The sequence below is a fragment of the Nylanderia fulva genome, unplaced genomic scaffold (assembly GCF_048542155.1).
Source record: "Nylanderia fulva isolate GAGA-0341 unplaced genomic scaffold, ASM4854215v1 Scaffold18, whole genome shotgun sequence".
Taxonomy (NCBI): Eukaryota; Metazoa; Arthropoda; class Insecta; order Hymenoptera; family Formicidae; genus Nylanderia; species Nylanderia fulva.
The window spans coordinates 2,318,789-2,342,307 of NW_028190055.1; the positions used below are offsets into that span (position 1 = coordinate 2,318,789).

The following is a 23,519-nucleotide window of genomic DNA, read 5'->3' on the forward strand; positions in this document are numbered from 1 at the left end:
TCTATCAAAGTGTCAGTCTATTGTGTATGCCCGTAACATTTTTTCATTCAATAATTCAATTTTTGTACATTTTACATATAAATATTTTATAATAATATTAATAAATTATATATTTGAAATGAGTATTTAAAGTTATTAAAAATCAACGTTATCTAATAAGAGTTATTATATTTGTGATTTTACATTTGATTGATTTGACATTTGACATTTTCATGTCCAATAATTTTTAATTACATCAACTTTATAATTCCACCAAATAGCAATTAATGTCTAATATTGCGCCATGGCAATTTCATTCGATTTTTGCTCAATCGACAATCCAATTTGCCCGAAATCGACTCGCGTTCGCCAAAATCTCGTAGAAATCTCGCGCTCGCGATAAAACGGAGGCTGCCATTTAAAATGCATTAGACCCATCTACTCGAGAAGGAGAGAGAGAGAAAGCGTTGCCGTGTATGTCCTTCGATAATTCCGTAATCCGGGAAACGGTTTTAATTCCGTTGAGATAAAACTGCGCATTCGGCGCGCAAGGGGCGGCATTAGTCGCGACATATGCGCCGTAAAAAATTGTAATTCCGGGAAGTGGCCTGTAAATAATAACCCGGTTAGCCACAGGGGGTAGAGAACGAGGGAGAGATTAATCACGCCACGCATTGGATAGCGAGCGAATGCGGTCGCTCGTGTATATATCACCGTCCCAGCGCGCCGGATTTTCTAATTTTTGTCCCAGCTAATCCCGAGCAATCCTCGCAATTCCGACGCAGGACTTATTAGAATAAAATTTTGATATAAGAACGTTCTTTCGTTCAAAATATTTTTCATTACGTCGCTGCGGATTTTCATATTTCTTTCTTCCAACTTTCTTTTGTCTTTCAAGTTGGAAATTAATCATTTTTTTTTTTAATTAACTATATTGACTTTTATATTATTCAATTAAATCGACCATTTGATCATTTTTATTTTGATTTTATTAATGCAAAATTAAAAAATATATTTATAGAAATAATTTAAAATGTCCAATATTATAAATATGTGTAATAATAAAATTATAATTTTAAATATGCAATAAAAATATATTTATAGAAATAATATTAAATATCCAATATCCAATTCTTTTTGTAAAAATTTTTATCGCGGAGGGATACCGATATAATATCGATATTATGAAAATTTCGGTCATAAATCAGATTTAATATTCATATAATGGAAATTTTTGTTATAGATTGCCACATCTGACGTTTTAATACTAATTAAACGTTTTTAGCATGGATTTTTTTACACGATAAAAAATATACAAAAGAAAAGAAATAGTATACCGATATGAAAAATTGCTAACGAAATTATTTCGATTTCACGTTTCGTAGAATGCAGTCTGTGCGGCACATCATTACACAGTATGTGCCTCGATTTTTGCGTCGGGTCGCGAAGAGTTTTTCGACTGGTCTTTTGTAATCAACATACAGAACCGCGGTCGGAATTATTTGGAATGAAAGGTCCGCTAAAAAAGAAAGTAAAGAGAATTATTCGTGAAATATTCGTTTCGTAGACGACGGAATGAAAGAAAGAGATGATGCTCTTCTCTCGGCCCAAAGGGGAAGCTCTCTTCATTAACGAAGAGAGCTTAATTAAAGGCTCGAACACTTTTGCGCCACGCGGATAATCATATTTCCGCGTGCGGAACGTCTCGCTTCTGGTCTGGAATTTTCGACTTTCTCGTCACATTCGCGGATTTAGAAATTAATTGCTACCACCGAGTCAGTGGTAATCCAGTATCTTGACTTTTGCCTTCAACGAGCTCATCCCTTTGAGCCTTTAAACGCTTGTCTCGCTATACATTCGCGCAATATTAAAAAATAACAATTATTAATCATTTAACATGCTTAAGATATTTCAAAAAGTTGCAACTTTTTAAACAACATAGTAGTAGTATGAAATTTAAGAGAGCTGCAATCATATCGCATAATTTTTTTTTTGATACGTGAAATGTTTAAAAGTATAAATATAAAAGTACTAATTTGGTGAAAAAAATATTACTTCCTTTCGACTTTAATAATGTTAAGTGTTAATCTTTAGATTGTATTACGTATTGTACATGTGCAGGAGTAGTTGAAAAGATTTTCAAAGTATTCCTAATGAGATTATATTCCGTTACAAGGCAAGGTATATTAATAGCGACATTGAATGAGATTGAATTGGGAGCGATTCTGATTAAAGTCAAACTCTTGTGCCCCGACAAAAGTATAATGATTCGATATAAAAGTAATTGTTCCTGTTAAAATGGAGAGTTAATAGAGTAAGTTGAAGTAAATGAAAATGAATCAGTCGCCGCCGAATGAGAGTTTTGAATTTATAATATTCTTCATTTTCTGCTTTACATCATCACGGCAACGTAATGAAAAGCCGCGCTTTATTTAACGCTCTAAATTTATTGTTTCTTTCTAACTTCTTTTCGGATTACGTCATACACATGTCCGACGTTTAATTACTGCGGTAAAGGATTGCCACAAATTACGAAGCATTCTCGCGGGACATCGCTTGCACCGCTGATAGCTTCCGTATAGTTGTGGCTGATTAACCAAGTGCAAAGTTTCGCGCTCTGCACATCGTTGCCGTGAAATTATGTAAGTGACATTATTCCGATTGCGACTGAACTCTTTGTTCTTCCGCTTGTTACTCTTTCAATTTTCTTCCGAGCCACTGATATATTTAGGTCTCTTAAATAAATATATATATAAGAGATAATTTCGTCAAAAAAACAAGTTTTTTTTATGTGCATATACATACTTGTATACAAATATATATAAAAAATTAATATATTAATTTTTTATAAAAAATTAATATATTAATTTTTTATATATATTTGTATACAAGTATGTATGCACATAAAAAAAACTTGTTTTTATATATAAATTTATATATAAAAAAATTTATATATAAAAATTAATATATTAATTTTATATATATATATATATATATATATATATATAAAATTAATATATTAATTTTTTATATATATTTGTATACAAGTATGTATGCACACAAAAAAAACTTGTTTTTTTGACGAAATTATCTCTACAGAATTTTCACAAATTATTCTAGCGTTGCTTATTAAGTAAACACATAATTTTGACTATACAAGTTCATTCTTTATATTCTGCTTATATACTTGTACTTTTTTTCCAAGAGGAAATGATACACTGTACTGCATGAAATATGCGCGAATACAGGCTGCATATTTCACAAGCCATTATTATGAACGTGCCCTTTAGTGGCAAAGTAGCTGTGAAAAATTCCATCAATCCGTCTAACGGCGACATGCCGCGAGAGTCGGAGACGCTTCCTTACGTCGTAAAACTCTCATTTGTTACGATTTAGAGACTCATAAGTAACGTCCCAAACGAGGAGAAGCGTGAGGGATAAAAATGGAGACGACCACCCTCTCGCGACCAGTCGGGTATGAATTTTCGTGCGAACTTGCAACCAGCAGCACTCGCGTAAATTAAGGTTAAATTGGAATCGGCCAGCTCAGCCCCGGAATTCATTCTGATTCCCTGCTGGCCGTCCTCCATTCATTCCTCCCGACATCAGTGGCCATTTCGCACAACTTCGGGTTACTCAAGAGTTTTGGGGTGGTTAACAAAACGCATTGTTTATTTATTAAGTGAATTACTATGTACCTTAACGACACGAGTCTTTGTGAAATTTCACAGGGATGCTGCGCGATTTGTGTGGGATGAGAGATTTTTATCTCACTTCATTTGAAACATCAGCTATTTTATCATTTCTATCTTATATATAAATCTCATTTATTAATAGTTGAAAATTAATTGCTTTAATGGCAAACATCTTTTTCGGATATTTCTCGGAAACTAGAGATTCAGAATTGATAACAATGATTATTACACATGCATGTAAAAATTTCGAGTAACGAATGTCGGAACAAATACGCGAAATCTCATCAATGACGTGCATATTTTCGATTTGAATTCTAGATTAGTCTAGGCAAGTTATTTTATTTTAATTTGATGGAACCGATATTTTATCGATCCATCGACCAGAGCGAAGGCAAACTGAGATACCTTCGTTTCTCTGGAGACCCACACGTAATTAACAAAACTCATTATAAACGTTTCCTATATGCGGCGATGTCGGTTTGTCGCGGTGTTGATTTTGTTAATTTCGAAAAGCGAAAATTAGTTTGCTTCGAGTTTGTTTCGAATAAAAATATGTAAAATCCATAAATGTCACATATTGAAAACAGAGATAGAATATATAATGCTTCGCATAATATTCGTATATTACGAGATCTTATCGATTTTATACAATAAAATGATTATACGATTATGAGCTTGAATTATAAATAATTTGCTTATAATTATGTTTAAATCATTTAGAATTTAATTATTTTTACGCTCAATTTTTTTCTGTTAAACTAAATGTGTGAAATATATAGTTATCTCATTTTTATATGTATTGACAAATTTCATAATTATATTATGTTTAAAATAATATAATAAAAAAGTTGTAAATGTGAATTTTCTTCAGATAATTCTTGAATTATTTTTTAAAAATCTTTACTTTGTATTTGCACACACAAATATTCGGATAATTAATTTAATCAGTCATACATTCAAATCAGAATTCAAATTATGGAATTCCTCGTCAAAAAGAGCATTTAGCATATACATATATAATATATATTTAATATGGAATAATTCTGTTTGACTAGCCCAGCAAAAAGCTAAATAATCCTCAGCTGTTTCACGGTGATCGAATAGTATGAATGTCATGTCGAATGAAATTTCGTTATAACGCTCAGATACTAATGAGATCAATCTGCATTTTATAAAATACGATGTACAAGACCGTCATGATTAATTTTATAATATTCGCGTACATTAATTAAGCCGAGAATGTGTTTTCCTTGAATTTTTACTGGATTTATATTACGGCGAATCATATGCTGAAAATTTCGTTATAAATTGCGTCTTGAAATATATTTCACTCGTAATTTCATCTTTAATAAATTTATCAAACATAATCTATTTAATATAATTTTTTAATATAATTTTTTCTATATCTTATTTTTAATATAATTTCTTCTACATCTCAGATAAAAAAAAACGCAGCAAAAACACAGATAAAATTGTAAAAAATAATAATTGATTTGGGATGAAAATTTGTGTAGAGAGTTTCGAATAGCTAAACTGGTAATCGCTGATGCCTTTTTAATACAGGGCTATCATAAAAGTCAAAGGACCTTCGAACACGTTTATTTTCTTCATTGGACACCTGTTCGGCTACCTGACCTGACTTTTCCCGCGTGTATTACGCGCACGTATAACGTAAACTCGCAAACACCTGCCATTGCAGTGTACGGCTTCGCACACGGCAGGTGCCCTCCGGTAAATTCGTTTACATAATCGGGCTGACTTTAACCAGTCTGCGCTGGATTAAGCGGATGGAAAAACGACGGTCTCAGTCAAAGCGCGCGCAAGGACAGGTAAATAGAATTAGCTTCTTCAACGCGTCGGAAACGCGCACGTCGTTCGAGATCGAGATTCTTTCATCCTCTCTCGGAAGGAAACGAGCTTCGAAGATCTAGCAAAGAAAATTCTCCACGAAAACAAGTCAATAATAAGTCGACGTAATATATATTTTGGTTAATTGATTATTTCGTTAATTTATTAAATTAATTTCACTCGTTCGTTCTTCGTCGAAAAAAATCACTTGGGCGTGTAAAATATTTTTTGTGCATTTTTGTCACTTGAAAATATGCATTGATTCACTCATTATTATTTTCTTCCCTATATGTGTGAGTGTGTGAGTATATGTGTACCTCGATGGACGACTTTAATTAAATTAGTCAACGGCGCGTAAAAATTTGTTCTCGCTTAACGAAAGACAATTCCCGACGTCGTTATGATTGACAATTTTATTCTTGTCGTGTTTCTCCCTTTTTCTCCCTGTCCCCCATGGATTTATGCGACTGCTGGTCTGATTTTAATTAAAAATACAAATTGCGTATCGGCCCATCTCGTTCGTTTTCTCGTCGCGATTTCATTTCAAACAACGTAATACAGATTCTTTATCCTTTCGTAGCGTAAGAGGATTACGAAGTTCACATTTCTCGTATGGTTCGTATAGTATATCGATTTCTTATTTTGTGAGAAGTATATATAAATAATCGTTTTCTTAACATTTTATATGAGCGCTGCCCGAGTGAAGAAGTAGAGCTTAAAATAAAGATTGAAAGATTTATATTACTAATTTAAATGCTTTGTATAATTATACTAAACGTGAAAAAGTTTTTTAATATATTTTTAAAATATTTATAAATTAGCCGCTTATTGTGTCAATTAATTCAAAGACGTGAAAACAATTTTAAGAGAGAAAATTTAGAGCATGAAATATACGTATAAGAAGAAAAATCAAGAAAACGCAAATATTGAATTTTAACATTTGGATAATTAAATGAAAAGATTCAATAATTTAATAAGGATTTGAATTGACGAGTTTAAAAAAAGAGCGATAATCTCTGTCCTGAATCTAAAAATCCAAAGATCATACAACGCAAGAACACAAACAACTTTGACAAATAGGATAAAAGAAATATAAGAAAACATCACCACAACAATCGGTTCATTTCGCGTTGAACTTTTATCGAATTCGCCTGTTGAATTCGATAAACTTCATCTTATAACATTCCGCTGTACTTACCGTGGCATCAGAAAATCATAAAAAAAAAGTATCTCTCTCAACCGAGAATACAAAGTGCATTTTGACGAAGCGTCCGGGCGTTTTATCGTCGGCCATCAAACATTTCTCGCACTTCTCATCTCTCGACTCTGTCCCTTTCGTTCACTTTCCGCTCTTTCTATTCTCTCATTGATACACGAAAAAAAAGAAAATATACAAGCGGCGGACGCTATAAAACAACGATTGTTAAACAACATTGCTCGTAAAGGGACGCTCGTTAAATGCACCGGATCGTGAATGCAACGTTCATAAAATCTTAGCAACGTGAATCGCGATTTCAGTTAATCGTAAAAGAGTCCGTCGTATTCTTTTAGGAACTTGGAACTTAAAGGGAGTTTGCGTGGCATAATCTTGATCGGAACCGACGAACGGTGATCATTAGAGCGACCGGATAATACCGTTAGATTAGATCAAATCTAATTCGATGCTTTCTTTTCATTGGACGATCTCCTCGATCTCTCTACGAAACAATTATTACAATCTGTAGTTTTTGTCGCAAACATTTTGTCATTCTCTGAAATTTTTATCCGAGTCGAAATTACGTGCTGAATCTCATATGTAATTTATACACACAAATTCAGGGAAATATCGATTTTGAGCTGCCACGTGTAAAATTCATCATTTTGCTAAAATTAGTATGTAAAGTTTGAAAATTATCGGATCTTGTTTTAGCTACAGAATTTTAATATCATATTCCAACCACAGAAAAAAACATATTTTTCTTGTGCGCATATTATTTTTTAAATGAATAATTCTCTTTCGTTTTTAATGATACTTCTCTGTTGTGATTGATTTTTAATTATAATTTATGATTTAATTACAACAGCTCCAATTTTAAATTTTCTCGATTTAAAATTTTCGAGAAAACTTTAACCTATTGTAGATGTACCTATAATTAAATAAGGTATCGTTTTTGGCATAATTTTAACTGTACATTGTCCAAACGGAAATTTAATTTAATTTAATGTTAGTTTAACTTAATTTACTTAGCTTTCAAGTTATTCTAGCGCATAATACGGGCTAAACGATCAAATTTTTACTAAAAGAATCTAAAATTTGAAATTGTTATAAAATTTACGGTTAAAACAGCATCTGATAATAGGACGTCGTAGAAGCAAGTTAACGAGATTGAACGAGAAGAATAAAAAAAAAGGAGGGGCCTTATATAAATAAGATTTTTATTTAGATAAGAAACTTATTCAATCTAGAGATAAAGGCGTGCATTATATTTGAAAGTATAGAACTTTCGCGAATGCTGTCAACTTCCCGTTTAAATCCTCGCCGCCCAGACGAGAGAGACGTCTAGCGATCAAACCGAGACGCACAATTTTAACGGGCCAGTAGCACAAGTCGTCTCCCGCATTGTTCCTCCAGAGGAGGAACTGACAGATGAGTCTGACGTGTCGGGTCTGTCGAGAGCTCGAAACACCTCGTCAGAATGAGGAAACGAGCTCTTCCGCGGATGGCGCGTCGTCTACACTTTGCTTTAATTCGAGACAGACTCCATAATCTCGGGTGCAGAATATAATCTCGCGTTTCACGAGTATCTACTTGGCACAGCGAGGCGACCGAGATCTATTTCACGAAATATTTAGTGAATATCGATCTTCATGATCTCGCGATCGTTCGCTACGTAAATTACATTAATCGACCGCCAACAATGATGGGTATTTAAAATGTATCTCGATACAGATACAGACACACAAATTAAAATGTATATAGATACAGATACTTTTAAATGATATTTTATCATAATAATGGTAATATGCACAAAATGTACCGAATAATTCTTTTATCTTTATTCATATTTTTGTTTATGTTACTACTTTCTTCGTTAGTCTTAATACATGAAAAATGCCTCAAAGATATTGTCACTCAAACTATTTCATGGTACTAAAATTTGACCAATGCTTAATAATCGCTCAACCGGTGAAGTTGATAACTTGCAGTCTTGATCTTGTAAAAATTTAAAAAATTTGGCTATTTAAAAAAGTATGTGAAAATGTATCTGCAAATGTATCTGAAAAAGCAATTCAGGTACCCATATTTTGTATCTAGATACTTGAATCCGAATATATCTCAGATACAGACTCACAGATACACAAAATGTATCCGTCAAAGCTAAAGTTACCTTTGACGGAAATATAGCGAATATAAATAAATTTTTTTTGGTTGCAACATATGACGCAGAATATATTAGTCGACGGAAATACAAGAACGTATAAATGCTGCAAACGATCTGCCGCTCTTGAAGATTGACTCCCGTTTGGCAGGAATACCAAGTACTTCTCCTCGCGACGTTAAATCCCGCATTATACGTTCGTTGAATTCATTATCGTGCGGACCGTCTTTCGTGCATGTTTATCCGCGAAGCGCCGCGACATTTCTCGGCCGAATCGACGCGAGAGAGGATTTTCACATCTTTTATTTTATCAGGAATTTATTCTCGGAGACCAAGAATGAAAAGAGCGAAGATCTCTGTATTTCTCTTGTGTCTGGCGCGCGACAAAACATTAGAATTTTTGTAAAGAATCTAATGATTGTAAAGAATTTTTTTATGTGACAGTTTCGAGAAACATATAATCGCGGTTTACATAAATGGAATTCTCTCAAGTGTCTTTCCAATATTGCATATTTGACGAGATTAAAAAAATGTCGGAAAAATTTACATACATATATCGATCGCGCGCTTCGAGATTACGCTTACTTTCGACTCGCTTCGAACGAGGGGATCGAACAATTTCTCGCTCGCTGTTCCGATCCTGGTGGAATCGTCTCCTGGGAGATTTCATGATCCGCGGAATCTTTCGTTTGTTTTCATGAAATGCACTTCCTTGCTCGCGCATCGATCTCTTCCCACAGCCAATAACAATCGTTGGACGAACGAGGAGTTTCGATTTAGTGGGCTTCTTTCGCAGCTCTTTTCTCTCTCTCTCTCTCTTTCTCTCTTTCTCACACGAGAATCCCGAGGGGTTCTTTCGTGGAAATAATACTTGATTCGTTCCGCTACACGAGTCGATCAGCATGTTGCATGTTTCATTTTGAATTTCCACAACATTCGCTGCGATTCGTTCGATTTTTATCCTGATCTCAAGTTTATTATTATTATTATTATTATTATTATTATTCTCCATGAAAATATTTCAAAGACATTATTGATACTTTGACATAAACCTGGCGCTGTATCTTGAGAGTTGAGCTTTAATACAGCCGTTTGTATCGTCTTGATAATAATCTATTATCGATTAATTATCAAAGTTATTATCGATGTCTATTCGGATCAGTGCACATTGCGATACTCACGCAAGTATTGCTATGCGCCAATAACGTTAACATTTACATGCGCAAGAAGATTACATGTAATTTCTCGCCTAATAACGTTACGATGCAGCATGGTTGCGGCGACTAATGCCTAAGCACTTTGAGAGAAACTTTTGCGAAACAGTCAGATTGATTTGGGTCAATATTGACCGATCTTACTTCAGCCTGTGAGATATTAGGTCAACTATACAGAAAGATTTGTCGAATCAATATATACCTATATATATATATATATATATATATATTCGCCAATGCTGCATCCAGCGATGCTGCTCTTCTCTGATCAAATTTAAGCATCGATAGTGTCGAAAATATTGATATTCAGCAGTAAACTTGTCACAGCTAGAGATGGTCATCTTTCGGGATAAATTTAGATGAAATGCAAATTTAAATATCAACTCGCTCGAAACAGCCAACGTCAGTTTTAAGGTAAATTAAATTTTCATAGTTGTGCAGAGGATACAAATTTTCCGTAAATAAATCTCAAATCGAGATTTAATTCGAATAAACGTCCCTGACTCTCCGACCTTCAAGAAGCGTAGGCGAGAAAAATATCGCGACGAAATCGCTGAATCGAGAAATTTAGATGAGCTCGACATCGTCATCGCTATCGATCCTAATATCGGTCTAAAGACCGTAATGACCGAAAAGGCATCCGGCGAATCCGGGTCGCGTCGTTTTTTAACACGACAAGTCTGTTTACGACACGGAGGTTCGATCGAAAAACTCTTCATCGCGATGGATTCCTCGACGGCGCAACCGGGTGGACCTTTAATATCTGCTCCGGCGCGTCGAAAATATAGAGATTCCTCGCAACGATATCTCGCGGAACTTGAGCGACGGTCCTCTTCCGGTTCAACGACGAAGAAATTCCGCCAACACGCGGCGATCGTGATCGCGCCTGTTTTATGTACCGCACTGAAAAAAAATATTATTCGACTTCAAAATCTGCGGTCGAATACGTGCAAATAAATGTCAATGTAATAAGGTGTAAATATTTTCTTCTTATTACATTGATATTTATTTGCTCGTATTCGACTTGTTAGATGATTTTATAAAATTAGCTAGGTAAAGATGAGATTAAAATTTGTAAATTCATCTAAGATAAGATGAAGATGATTTTGTTTGAAATATATATCTAGATGAAAGATGAAATTATATGACGATTCATCTAGATAATAATGTTTAAGACTGCTTATGTAAACACAGTTATTAAAAAAAATACAAATTATAAATAGGAATATAAAAATATATTCATATTTTTATTTATAAATTTTCAGTATTTTTTATGCGCTATGACTTTAAATTAAATTATCTGAACATTATTCTAGATAATTTAATGAAGATAACACTTTTTTGATGTAAGATGCAGATATAAGATGACGCCAAAATGAGCGAACTAAATACAAGATGAACAAATAAAGACATAATTGTTCTGTTTTTATCCCAATTAATTAGGCCATGAATAATGATTATATTAAACAGTAACATCGAAAGATGATAGAGTTAAACATTTCAGCTCTGAATAGAATTGACAGACGAAGAAAATTGGCGGGCAAAATTAACGGGAAATGTCAGACTTACTCTCTATTATGAAAGCCGTCCAATTACGTGTACAATACGGATAATTTAGCGAAAGATCCATTTCGCAAAAACGCAAGCGTGTTTAATACGTTGGGATGGGGTGGATTACTGTGCATTAAGCGGTAAATTTCTGTCATTTACACAAGCAAATGGTGAAAATTTATATATAAAATAATGTATGTACATATATCCGGACATTTTGAGAGAGAGATATTTCAAGCGTGCAATAGTATTAGTAGGCATGTTTTTGCACGATTGTAGGTGAAATATGTGTGTGTGAGTATTATTTCTATGGATTTTAATAATTATTTTTAATTAATAATTTCATTATTTCAACATTATTTTATAATTAAATAGGTGTAGAGATAAATATTTCATGCACAAACTACCTTTAGAGAATAAAGAGAGAGAATATTACTTATAAATTAATTTATATAATTTTCTTTGATACCGAATTTTTTAAATAGCTTATAAAAGAACCAAACAAAATAACGATCAATATATCATTTTACAATCAAAATGTAATTTCATTTGTTAATCAGTATTTTTTGCCTTGGGTTCTGTTTCGCGCAACATTTAATCCGTGATAAGTGTATTTTGCAAAAGTTTTAATTATAGAAATTTCAATACAAATGTGTTAACGCGAAACATCGAACAAAAAGCGTATATATACGAAATGATTAATTTATATACAAGGCAATCAGCTCAATCGAACATATTACTTGTTTTCCAGTTCGTGTTTACTCGCGAGAAAATATTTAATCAATATTATTATTGCAATAAAGGCTGTTACTGATTTTACCGTACGATGTAAATTAAATATAATTTAATATTTTTTTTTATAGTTTTATATCGACAGATAAAATTTTTGATAAAAAAATTGTCGTTCTTATAAATATGCATCTTTATACAAAATTCGGCGTTGCTACTTTTTCAAGTCTCTTCAAAGATATTGATGTTAGTTTAATATCGAAAGTAATTAACTATCAAAGCGGCCAATTAACAATTACGAGATAACAAAGTACTTGAACGTCCTAGCTGCCGAAGGTTTCCGGAATAAAGCGCAAGCGTCCTTCTTACGGAAGCCAAAGTTAATTCCAGCTCGGTAGTTTTAGGTAGTCGGTCTCATTGAGCTAAAACTTCTTTCAACGAGCCAGCCGGCTATTTAAGTCTTAGCCTCTTTTGATTACCCACGCGTTACATCGTTATCTTTGGAAAAGCTAGGCGAACTATTTTGAATTTCTTTCCAGAGTTTATTAAATAATTAACAAAATTAAAAATTAAAAATGCATATTAGTATCTAGTTACATTTTGTGTCTCTGAGTCTGTATCTGAGATATATTCGAATTCAAGTATCTAGATACAAAATATGGTATCTGAATTGCTTTTTCAGATACATTTTCACATATTTTTTGAACAGCTCAATTCTTTAAATTTTGAAAAGATCAAGATTGCAAGTTCTCAACGAAGAAAGTAGTAATATAAACAAAAATATGAATAAAGATAAAAAAATTATTCAGTACATTTGGTGCATATTACCATTATTATGATAAAATATCATTTAAAAGTATCTGTATCTATATACATTTTAATTTGTGTATCTGTATCTGTCATTGAATGATGTCAGTTGCGCGAGATGTGATCTCTATATATTTCGACATATCCTTTCGCAAAAAAGGATTTGTTCCGATATTATTGTCTCCACTTATCTCGTTTACACTTCGTATTTCGTTCCTTCGCGAGACAAATGCCGAGAGCCGCGCAAGTTGAAGGCGACAATCAGTCGCATTTGAAATTGGCGTTTACCTGGACAAACAGAGACAAGTCGTCTCCCAGCAGCATGTCCCTGCAGACGTCTCTGGCCGTGGTATCCAAAGTGAGATAGACGAGGCTGCTCTCGATCCCGGTGTGTATTCTCACCCATCCGCTTCCGTTGCCGACATCCGCCACGCCGACTCCCGAGTCCCAGGAGGAATTGAAAGTATCCTGTAGAAGGCTACCGGGGTCCTTGGTGCATTTTTCTCTCGATCTCGGACTTGGACTCTGTATGGAATCCGTGCTGAAGCTATCCCCTTCCTCGTTGCTGTCTCCGGACGACAGCCGCGTCTTCTCGCTATCGAATCGCTCGATCGTCTCGTCCAGCTTCTCCAGGATTTTGCACTCCAGGATCTTCTCCTCCATCGCGGCGTCTCTCTGCGAATCAATTTCGGATCGATCCTCCGTCTTCTCCTTCCTCAAACTATCGTGTTTCGTCTCGTTATTATTACGTGGATTACAGCTCTCGGGATACAATTTCGAGTTCTCCAGACAATCTTCGGTCGCGACCTCCTTCGAAAATACATTTTCGTTTGCGTAGAAGATCGAATTTTCCGCCGACAATCGTCCTTTTTTGTCTTTCGAACATTTCGATAATGGCGTCTTCTCGTCCATTTGATGTGAAAAATTCTCTTTGGCCGCCATGCTGAAGTTTGTATTCTCGAGTACAATTTTTCGATCGAACTTATCCTTCTCCGTTCGACCCTCGACTCTCTCGTGGTAATCTTTCAAAAAGGTGGACTTGCAGATATCGTGTTTAAGAGTATCCCGAGCCTTCCGATCGCTCGTTCTGTGCCTTTTCTTCATCTCCGTATAGACGTGTTCCTCGGTTTGATCTTTGACTCGGCTCTGCTCCTTCGCTTCCTTACTACGTCTCGATCTCTGCTGGAATCTCTCGTAGTTGGCCAGGATCTTCTGATTCAGCTCGTGGATCAATTCGAGTCGTTTCGAGATGGAGTCTTTGGTCCACCTCTTCGTCGCGTCGCCATTGTCTTTCGTGTCGCCCTGTCGTCTTTGTTTCCTCGAGGTCGCGGAACCACGACTGAGAATGCCAATCTCGTACTTCGAATCGCTCCTGAGGACGTTCTCGTCCGTCGAGCAGGCATCGCGGTGCTTCCGCTCGACGTTCGATCCCGGGAATCCAGATACGTTCATCAGCTCCAATTTCGGTCCGGTGGACGACTTGGCTTCGCGTTCCGTGCATTCCGGGCCCGTTTTCGATCTACCTTCGACGTTCCTCCTGCGAGTCTCGCTAAATTCGACGCCTCTCCTACCGTCAGGACGAATTGTCAATCCGGTGCTGGAGCGGCTGCTCAAACTGATCCTCTCGTTCATCTCCCAGTTTATCAATAGTCCGCCTTTGGCGTTGTCCTCGTCGACGCTCCTGTCCGTTGCAGGACGAAGATTTCCCAATTTTTCATCGACATCCCGATGGAGTAGAGAGTCCTTCGGGACATTCGCGGTCGGTCGTTGCCTTAATCCTCTGGTGGACGACAATCGGCGGGATCGTCGTAGTTTCACGGATGACGAAGGAGCGATCGGTTGACTATTGGAGACGCTGGCGAGCAGCATTTTAGCACCGTAGATTTCTTTTGTAACCGGACAGGATATATGTATGATGTATTTTTTTTTTTCTAAATTGATGAGAAACACAGCGCGATAACGTAGATGCTGTTAATGCACCACATTTTGCAGTTTATTTTTATCCGATTTTAGGGAATTTATAAATGATGAGTTTATTTTTTAATCCTTGTTACGTCTGTTGAATATGTGTCCGCGTAAAATATGCAGTTGTTCAATATATTGGGATTTTATACGATTTTAAATATACGGTTTCTAATGTTGATCTAAATTCTAAATTTAAACTCACGAATTTAATATTAAATTGTGGATACTTATTTAAAAAAAAAAAAAAATAGATTAATCATTAAATTACTAATAAATACTTTATATCGGTATTGCAATTTGTTAAATTAAATTACTTTCTAAAATTAACTTACTTTTCCAATCATTTATAAATCCTTGATTCCATAAAATCTCGTTTTATTTCGAAACAGTGAAAATCATATCTGTAAATTCAATTCTATATTTAAAAATGCGATACTCTAATAAAGTCTTATATTTTGATATAAATATTTTTGCGCATTTTTTTTTTTTATTACATCACGTGAGACAAATGTCACACATTTTGGATAGAAATCAATTTGAAGATCAATGAAACGAAAGCTCGTATTTTCCATGCGTCAACTGCGAAACAATTGACGCGTACGAATCGTCATCGATGTCGTGGAATTTGCGAGATCGCGGTAAGCGATTATGTGTTGCAGAATAGCGAAATTTCCACATGACGGAAGTAGGACCGCGACAGATTGTCGGTAAATGACTATGCTGATACTATTGGTGTACGTGTCGCTGTCACGTTTTTACGTGTGTAGGAGGAAGTTGTATAAAGTGTCACGGTTGGACGCTCATTTCAGCAACGCTGACGTACGTGCCTACATAATAATGCGCTTCGATAAAAGCATCATTCAATCTAAATGATGTTTATTAAATAAACAAAAAAAAAACATCAAAAATTACAATAAATCTCTTAAACGAAACTCCTACGATTAGTATGTACATATTATATGACTGGCTGCATAAAGATACCGATAATTAAATGAAAAACAAAAATCGATATTTTGAAATTATCGTTACTTATTCTAAAATCCAGAGAAGATGTATTTTGAATAAAATTAAAGCATTCATTTTTTAAAACAATTGAGATTAAATGAAGCTTCCATATAATAATGAAAAATCACAGAAAATTGGAAGACCTGACGTGGTCGAGTAAATATTTTATTATTTTGTAAATTATAATGTCGAGAGTTTAGTTAGAAACACGAATTTTTGTATCTCATTCAAATTTGATCCCTGATATTTTAACATATTAATTAGACTATATTATAGCTCAATTATGACAATTTTAATTTTAGAAGAAATGTCCCGAATTCCAAGTATTTCCACAACATATATTTCTTGGCTAAGTGTGCGGTGAATTATTTATATATCTCATAATATATATCGCCCTTGCAATAAATCCATCACGTCGAAACGTGACATCTGTTCGATCGATTTCTCGCGAACGCCGTCAGTGATGAGAGAAGAATTCGTGATCCCCCAACGGAAAATGATCTCTCGGATTATTCGCTTACGTCGAGCCGAGGCCGAAATACATAATCGTGAAAGTAATCCGCAGGGAGGCGTGAAAAAGAAGACGCGAATACACGTTGTTACACTATTCGAATCACGTAGCCGCGCTTTCTATTTATCTATCGTCCCGCGGTCGGAAAGATATTCGTCTTAAGTTTATCGCCGCGTGCGCCCCGAAAATTTATATCCCGCTAAAGTTGTAGAACGGGATGGCGCGTAAGGAGAATAGGAGCTTCCTTTCTCACGAAATGCGAGTTTCCGGGGCGTGTCGCGGCTCTGTTATGTCTCGTATAAATTGAGCGACGCAGAGTGTACGGATTGTATATGCACGTCGATCAACGACGAGCTCGCTGGATCGCGAATGTGAAAAGAAATGGAAATGAGACCCGTTTCCTGTGTGCATCGCCATTTTTGTAACGTCGATGCGCGCACGCGAACTCAACGTTACGATTTAATCAAGATTCGTCGATATATAACGTGAGATTGTAAAAACAAGATAAATGTGTAATACATATATAACACTTTTTTAAATTTTACTCAAGAATTCTTCTTATATCTCTCATTTTTATAATTTATTTTTCTATATTTTTTAATTCAACAATATATATGTAACCCTACGTTTATTAAAAAAAAAAAAAAAAAAGAAATGAGAATAAAATTGTAGTTTATATAATTAAATAAAAAACACTTTTTTAAATTTTACTCAAGAATTTTTCTTATATCTCTCATTTTTATAGTTTATTTTTCTATATTTTTTAATTCAACAATATATGTAACCCTACATTTATATTAAAAAAAAAAGAAATGAGAATAAAATTGTAGTTTATATAATTAAATAAAAATGATATTTTATATATATATATATGATTTAATGAATATATAATTATGATATACTAATTAGGATCTTCACCTACAATTTCGATATTAATTCGTGTTTTGACTGGAAATTAGCCGGCTATGGATAGGAAACTGTGAGCACGCGACAATTCAATCTTGTTAACGGAAACAAATATTAACTAGCGAGAGTAATGATTAACGACAATACCGTAGATAATCATTTGTGAACAGAGCCTGCGACAATCTCCATCGACTCGCCTGTCAGTATTATCGTGCAAATATTTCCAGTTAACAGAATTCGGTGGTGCGCACCGATCGATATGCATTATCTATCCCGAAATGAGAAACCGAAATCGGCTCGGATCAAGAGCGACGTTTTCCTCGAGATCTACTCCAAACTCGGCAAATGCGTGCGCGTGAATTATTAACTCGCAACGTTTTCATCTAATTTACAACGACTTTACACAGTTCCACCTCTGGAACGTCGAAATCGCACGAAGCGAATATCTCCTACCCGTCAATCGGATCCAACCGAGAATCGCGACATGTGGCACATGAATATTTTATCATTTTGTTGGGACTTTAAAGTGCGGATAGATCTTTTGATGAAATTGATTCATAATTATTTCAACAGTCCTTAAAACGAACTTGGAAATTCATCCCTTTGTTCTCGAAAGTTAATTGAGAGAAGAATGTACCTACAGACTTGTTGAACGTAATGAAACAAAACAGTTTTGTGAAACCAAGGATTAAAAAAATGTACGCGGCGAGAATTGTCTTTTAAAATTGACCCTGAAAAACATGGTATTGGAAGAATCTTATAAGAAGTGTAACAGTATAAATTTACATGTCTAAGTGAACTTTGGGTTCCTATTTTTACTTTTCAAGACTGTCATTTTAGCTATGTTACAACTGACAGTTACCTGATTATTTGGTTATTTCAATATGTAATTTAATTCAACAGCCTGAAGAGGACCCAATTGATGGTCGAAACGTTGTTTCTTTTTTAATAAAAGAATTTTAACTTTGCCGGTGTTGGTCAATCAATTCTTGCCTAATTTAATCTTATAAGAGTTTCTTTGATTAATATTTAACTTTATAAGATTCTTTCTATACCATATTGTCGCACGATTACCATGATTTTCAGGATAAATTCTAAGAGAAAATTCTCTTCGTGTATAAACACATTGAATTTGTATATTTATACGTTAAATGAGAAAGTCGATTGAATTAATTTACTTTGACATTTAATTAAAGAATGAACTTTTCATTGGCACAAATCACTAGAATAAATTATTCACTTTCATTCCTCAACTTACATAAACTAAAACAACCTCGATTCGATTCACTTCTCACTATTCAACGATTCTATATTTAAACTCCGTATTGGTGTATAAATTCGTTGATTGATCAAGCACTTGGCATCAAGTATCTCCAATAACCAACAACAATTCTATCTGTAATCTTCGCGTTGCGGAAGAGAGAGAGACTTTGATTAAAGTTGACAAAAGACGCGATGCAAAGTCCGGCGTGACATCGAATTTGCGGACAGATACGTCGATTCACGGGGCAGTCATCACGGACACTGGCCGTGGAGAGTTCAGGATTGTCGTATCGCACCCGGCATCATGAATACATCGTCGAGCCACCTGTCTCTCTTTCTACCTGTTAGCCGACGATGGAAACGGAAAAGAGGAGGGAAAGAGGGAGAAGAGAGAGAAAGGTGTCCTTCCCACGTGTTCGTGTCACGTGTTTTTGGTCTGTAGAGAAAGAGAGTAGGATGCGACGTTCACCCAACTGGCGACCCTCGTCAGAGAGGAAGGAGGAACGATGTACTTCCGCTGCCGGTCTCGGTTAGCAGTTGGAGAGGATGATTGAATTTCGGGAATGTTATACGGAAGCACGGAAAAATGGCGGAGTTACTGTGGTGATCTCTCGATGCTCGAGATTCTTGAATATGAAATTTCGGGAGAATGCAAACGTTATAAAATTCTCGAGATACAGTGGTTCCAAAATTTGCGAGCTCGAATGTGACTGGTTTTATCAATAGTTTAGCTAACTTTAACCCAATTGATTAAATTGATTATTATCTTAATATCTTCAATATTAAACTTTTCTTTAAGCTATTTAAATTCTATATTTAAAAAAAAAATTAATTTTATAATTAAATTATGAATATAAAATTTATATAAATATGTACTAATAAAAATACAAATATAAAAATTTTTAAAGATTTTAAATTTAAATCTATATTAATTATTTCACTAATAAAATTTAATAAAAATTTTTTCAATCTCTATCAATTTGATTTGGAAGCAACAAAGATTCGAGTAAATTGTGATCGAAATAGATCGAAACTAATGCTTTTTTAGTAGTAATAGCAACAATTTATTCTAAAAATACAATTTTAGAATATGATAATGCTAATATTTTTTAGCCATCGTTTAACGGAGAATGTTATATAGCTCAAAAATATTAGCTGTCATTTTACTTTTTCAATCTCACGACACATTAGATTCTAAATCAAATTTTATCGTAAATTATAAATTATCCGAAAGATTCTACAAAAAAGAAAAGATAAATATGTATAATGTAATATAATAACACATGTGGTAAAAGTACATGCCAATTTCCCAATCAACATATCTGTATCAAGTATGCAAAATGAGAAGTTTGATAATTTTTGAAATAAATATTTTACTTTTCCAATCTCACGACACATTAAATTCTAAATCAAATTTTATCGTAAATTATAAATTATCCGAAAGATTCTACAAAAAAGAAAAGATAAATATGTATAATGTAATAAAATAACACATGTGGTAAAAGTACATGCCAATTTCCCAATCAACATATCGGTATCAAGTATGCAAAATGAGAATGTTTGACAATTTTCGAAATGAATATTAATCTTATCGTTCGAAAAAGCAATCGTCGGGTACAGACCCAGTTATATTCGGATTTGACGAGCAGAGTGCATTGTCCTTTGGATGTAAGTGGACCCTTACGTGACTCCGCGGACACGAAGGAGGCCATTCCCACGCGTCCCTTTCTCGGAGCAGCGCAGCGTGTCCACCCTTTCAGGCCAGGAAGCGGTCGCGTCTGGGTGTGCCTCTATCGCGTGTTTGCCCGAAAAATGCGTCTCGGTCAGACGATTCGACTCTGCGACTCTGCGATTCGCTTGTCATGCCCGGGTTACGCGACGAGCTTCGAGTGCTATCACGCAGTTATACGTGTTGCGATGTATGCAAACTGCAAAACTCTAACAAACTCGCAAACTCGAGAATTATTACGTCTGCAATCTGTAAAGTGTACGCAACAGTAATTTCGCGGATCTCGAAGAAAAGGAGGATTTATACGAAAACAAGTTTCCGACGCGCGAGGGAATTTAGAAATGAAGATTTTGCGCGAACAAAAGAGAGAGAGAGAGAGAGAGAGAGAGAGAAAAGAGTCCCCACAGAATCAGTAAATTTAACTACGCGCGATCATAGACGAAGAGTTTCTCTCGACTTCTTTATAAATACGAACCACACGTACAGATATACTTGAGAATATTATTTATGCGTTTAAAAGCAGTGCTCCACTTTTAAACTAAAGTTATTAATTAACGCGATGGAATCGCTTCTATTTGAATGCCATTTGAATCGATTTTTCCCGCGAAATGTTGCGAAACGCGATGTTACGCAACGTTGATGTATCTCAGTTGCCGAATGAAAAAGAGCCTTTTGTTTGCCGACGAGAATTTGTATCGCGGTCCGAGAGAGAAGCTAACAATGGCAGCACCAAAATACACGTCCCCGTGTCTCTTCGGGGATGCGAACCTCTTCAATTGCGGGGATTATATTTGGGTTATTCGGCTTCTCTCTCTTCCGTCTCCTTCTTCATTGTCTCTTCGGTTGTCCCGCGTTCCCTATCGCTCCTCTCTCATGCCGTAATTACAAACGAAGCCAATTAAAGCTGATGAGCCTAAATGGACGAGGTTTGACTTGCATCCCGTAAAGCTGTTCGGGACACAATAGTGTTCACTGTCATTCTATCAAGCGACAGACTATGCGCGCTCTCGTTGCGAATTCCCGGACGCTTTGTCGACCATGGATCGATATATCTTTGGATCAAATAATGACGGTAATGTCTTTGGAATGCATACATTGATTTTCAATTATTATTAAAATATTATAAATTTTCTCTCTCTCTCTCTGTTTCTCCATCTAAAATATTATATTTGCGACGCATCAGAAATATTTGCATTACAGAACTTCTCTCTTTCATTGTCCGCAATAAATAAGATTATAAGTCTCGTTTCCATTTTAAAGAACGTTTAACCGCTAAAGAAACGAAAAACTGAGGAAACGTCATCCTATATCTTCCTCGAATAGGAAGGGAGCTTATCGTATTTAGCTTCCGATAAGCTATATCGATTTCAATCGTCGCGTTTAGTTCGAATCGAAAGCTGTCGGTCCGTATAATCCAGTCTTGACATCGCCTCCTAATCGTCCCCTTGGATTTTCTCCCTTCGCTTGACCTTCTTTTGGGTCGACCCTCGATAATCCGACCGCGAGAACCAACAGCGGAGCCGATATTTAATCGATCGTCGCGACCACCCTCGAACGCCCGATAGCTCGATATCGCGACTCGGTCCGATTTGCCTATTATCGTACGTGAAATATTGGCAAACTCCGCGGCTAGATTAACGAACTCGTGATTTATCGGTCCCTTTTCGGCCGCTCCGCTTCGTCCGATTAATGAGAATCTCGCGACGGCCACTTGTCGACCTCGATCCACCGCGATATTTACGGCGATGACTTATCGATGTTCGAAAATTATCCCTCTCTCGTCTCCCGATATTCGCGGGCCCCGATGGATTTAGTCGGTTTTGGACTGCTATATATACCTATATAATGTCTCTTTTCTCTCATCTCGAACTGCGAATTTGTAAATCGAAAAGACAAGTAATTTTTGATTTGGAAAAGGACTTTATACACAGTAGAAGAATGTGTGTTATCTTGTTAAAAACGGTCCCCGTTAAAATTTTTGTGTCAAATATTTAACACATTCATGTGTTAATTTGACATATTACTGGTCTGTTAATTTAACTTAAATGTTACATTACTAAAAGAACTGAAAAAAGTGGAAATAACACAATGTGCATTTATTTTTAATTTTACACAATAGATATATTCTGCTTCATTGGTGACAAGATTTTTCTGTTAAAATTCACAGAAAAAAAATGTTGATTTTCTATTTTATAATCTAAGTGGGGATGATAAAATCTAAAATTAACATATTTAAATTGTTTGAAGTTTTGCATTTATTTTGTGTTAAAATATTAATAGAATATTTGTCTCCATTTAACATATCCATATTATGTTAAATTAACAGAAAAATTTCTGTGGACCGTTTGGAACATGCGATATCTGTTAAATTTAACTGTGTATTTGAAAATTCTATGAAAATATAATAAGATGCAAATACACACCATTATTTTAAAATGGAAATCCGTGGTAAAATAATATGAATATACTCTTCTCAATATTGTGATTTAATCATTAAAATCTTTTACAGGTATACATTTGTAATGTAATTCTGCTAAAATCTTTTTGTAACGTACCACTATTAAAAATTTCAAACTCGTAAAAGGCTAAATATAAAAAACAGTGAAATAAATATGAAATTTGATGAAAATTCAAATTATCAAATATATGATGATAATTCAATAAAAATATTAAGTAGAACAGAATTAAATAAAATAATTGGAAACTCTTCAATTTCAACAGTCACAGAAATTGCAAATTATCTTGTTTTAAAGAAAAATCGATTCCGAATTTGTGTCAAGATTGAAGAAAAGCATAAATGCTTGAGATCATTTAAATATTAAAGATTAATCAATCATTAATCAATGACAAATATATAAAGAATTTATCGAAAAAAAGAAAAGCAGAGAGACAAGATTCATGAGAAAGAAGAAACGGTCGTTATTTGTAAAATTGAAAAATGTAGTCTCTCGCATCTTT

The 23,519-nt window shown here is 34.8% G+C and overlaps 1 protein-coding gene across 1 annotated transcript in view; it reads right to left on the bottom strand.

The window, feature by feature from the left end:
• The window catches only part of Phlpp (PH domain leucine-rich repeat protein phosphatase), a 67,662-nt gene extending 52,369 nt beyond the window's left edge, over positions 1 to 15,293 (bottom strand). The window contains 1 exon segment of the mRNA XM_029322351.2: positions 13,471 to 15,293. Within this exon segment, the coding sequence (XP_029178184.2) occupies positions 13,471 to 15,051 (1,581 nt within the window). The 5' untranslated portion in view covers positions 15,052 to 15,293.
• Positions 15,294 to 23,519: the final 8,226 nt, after the last annotated feature.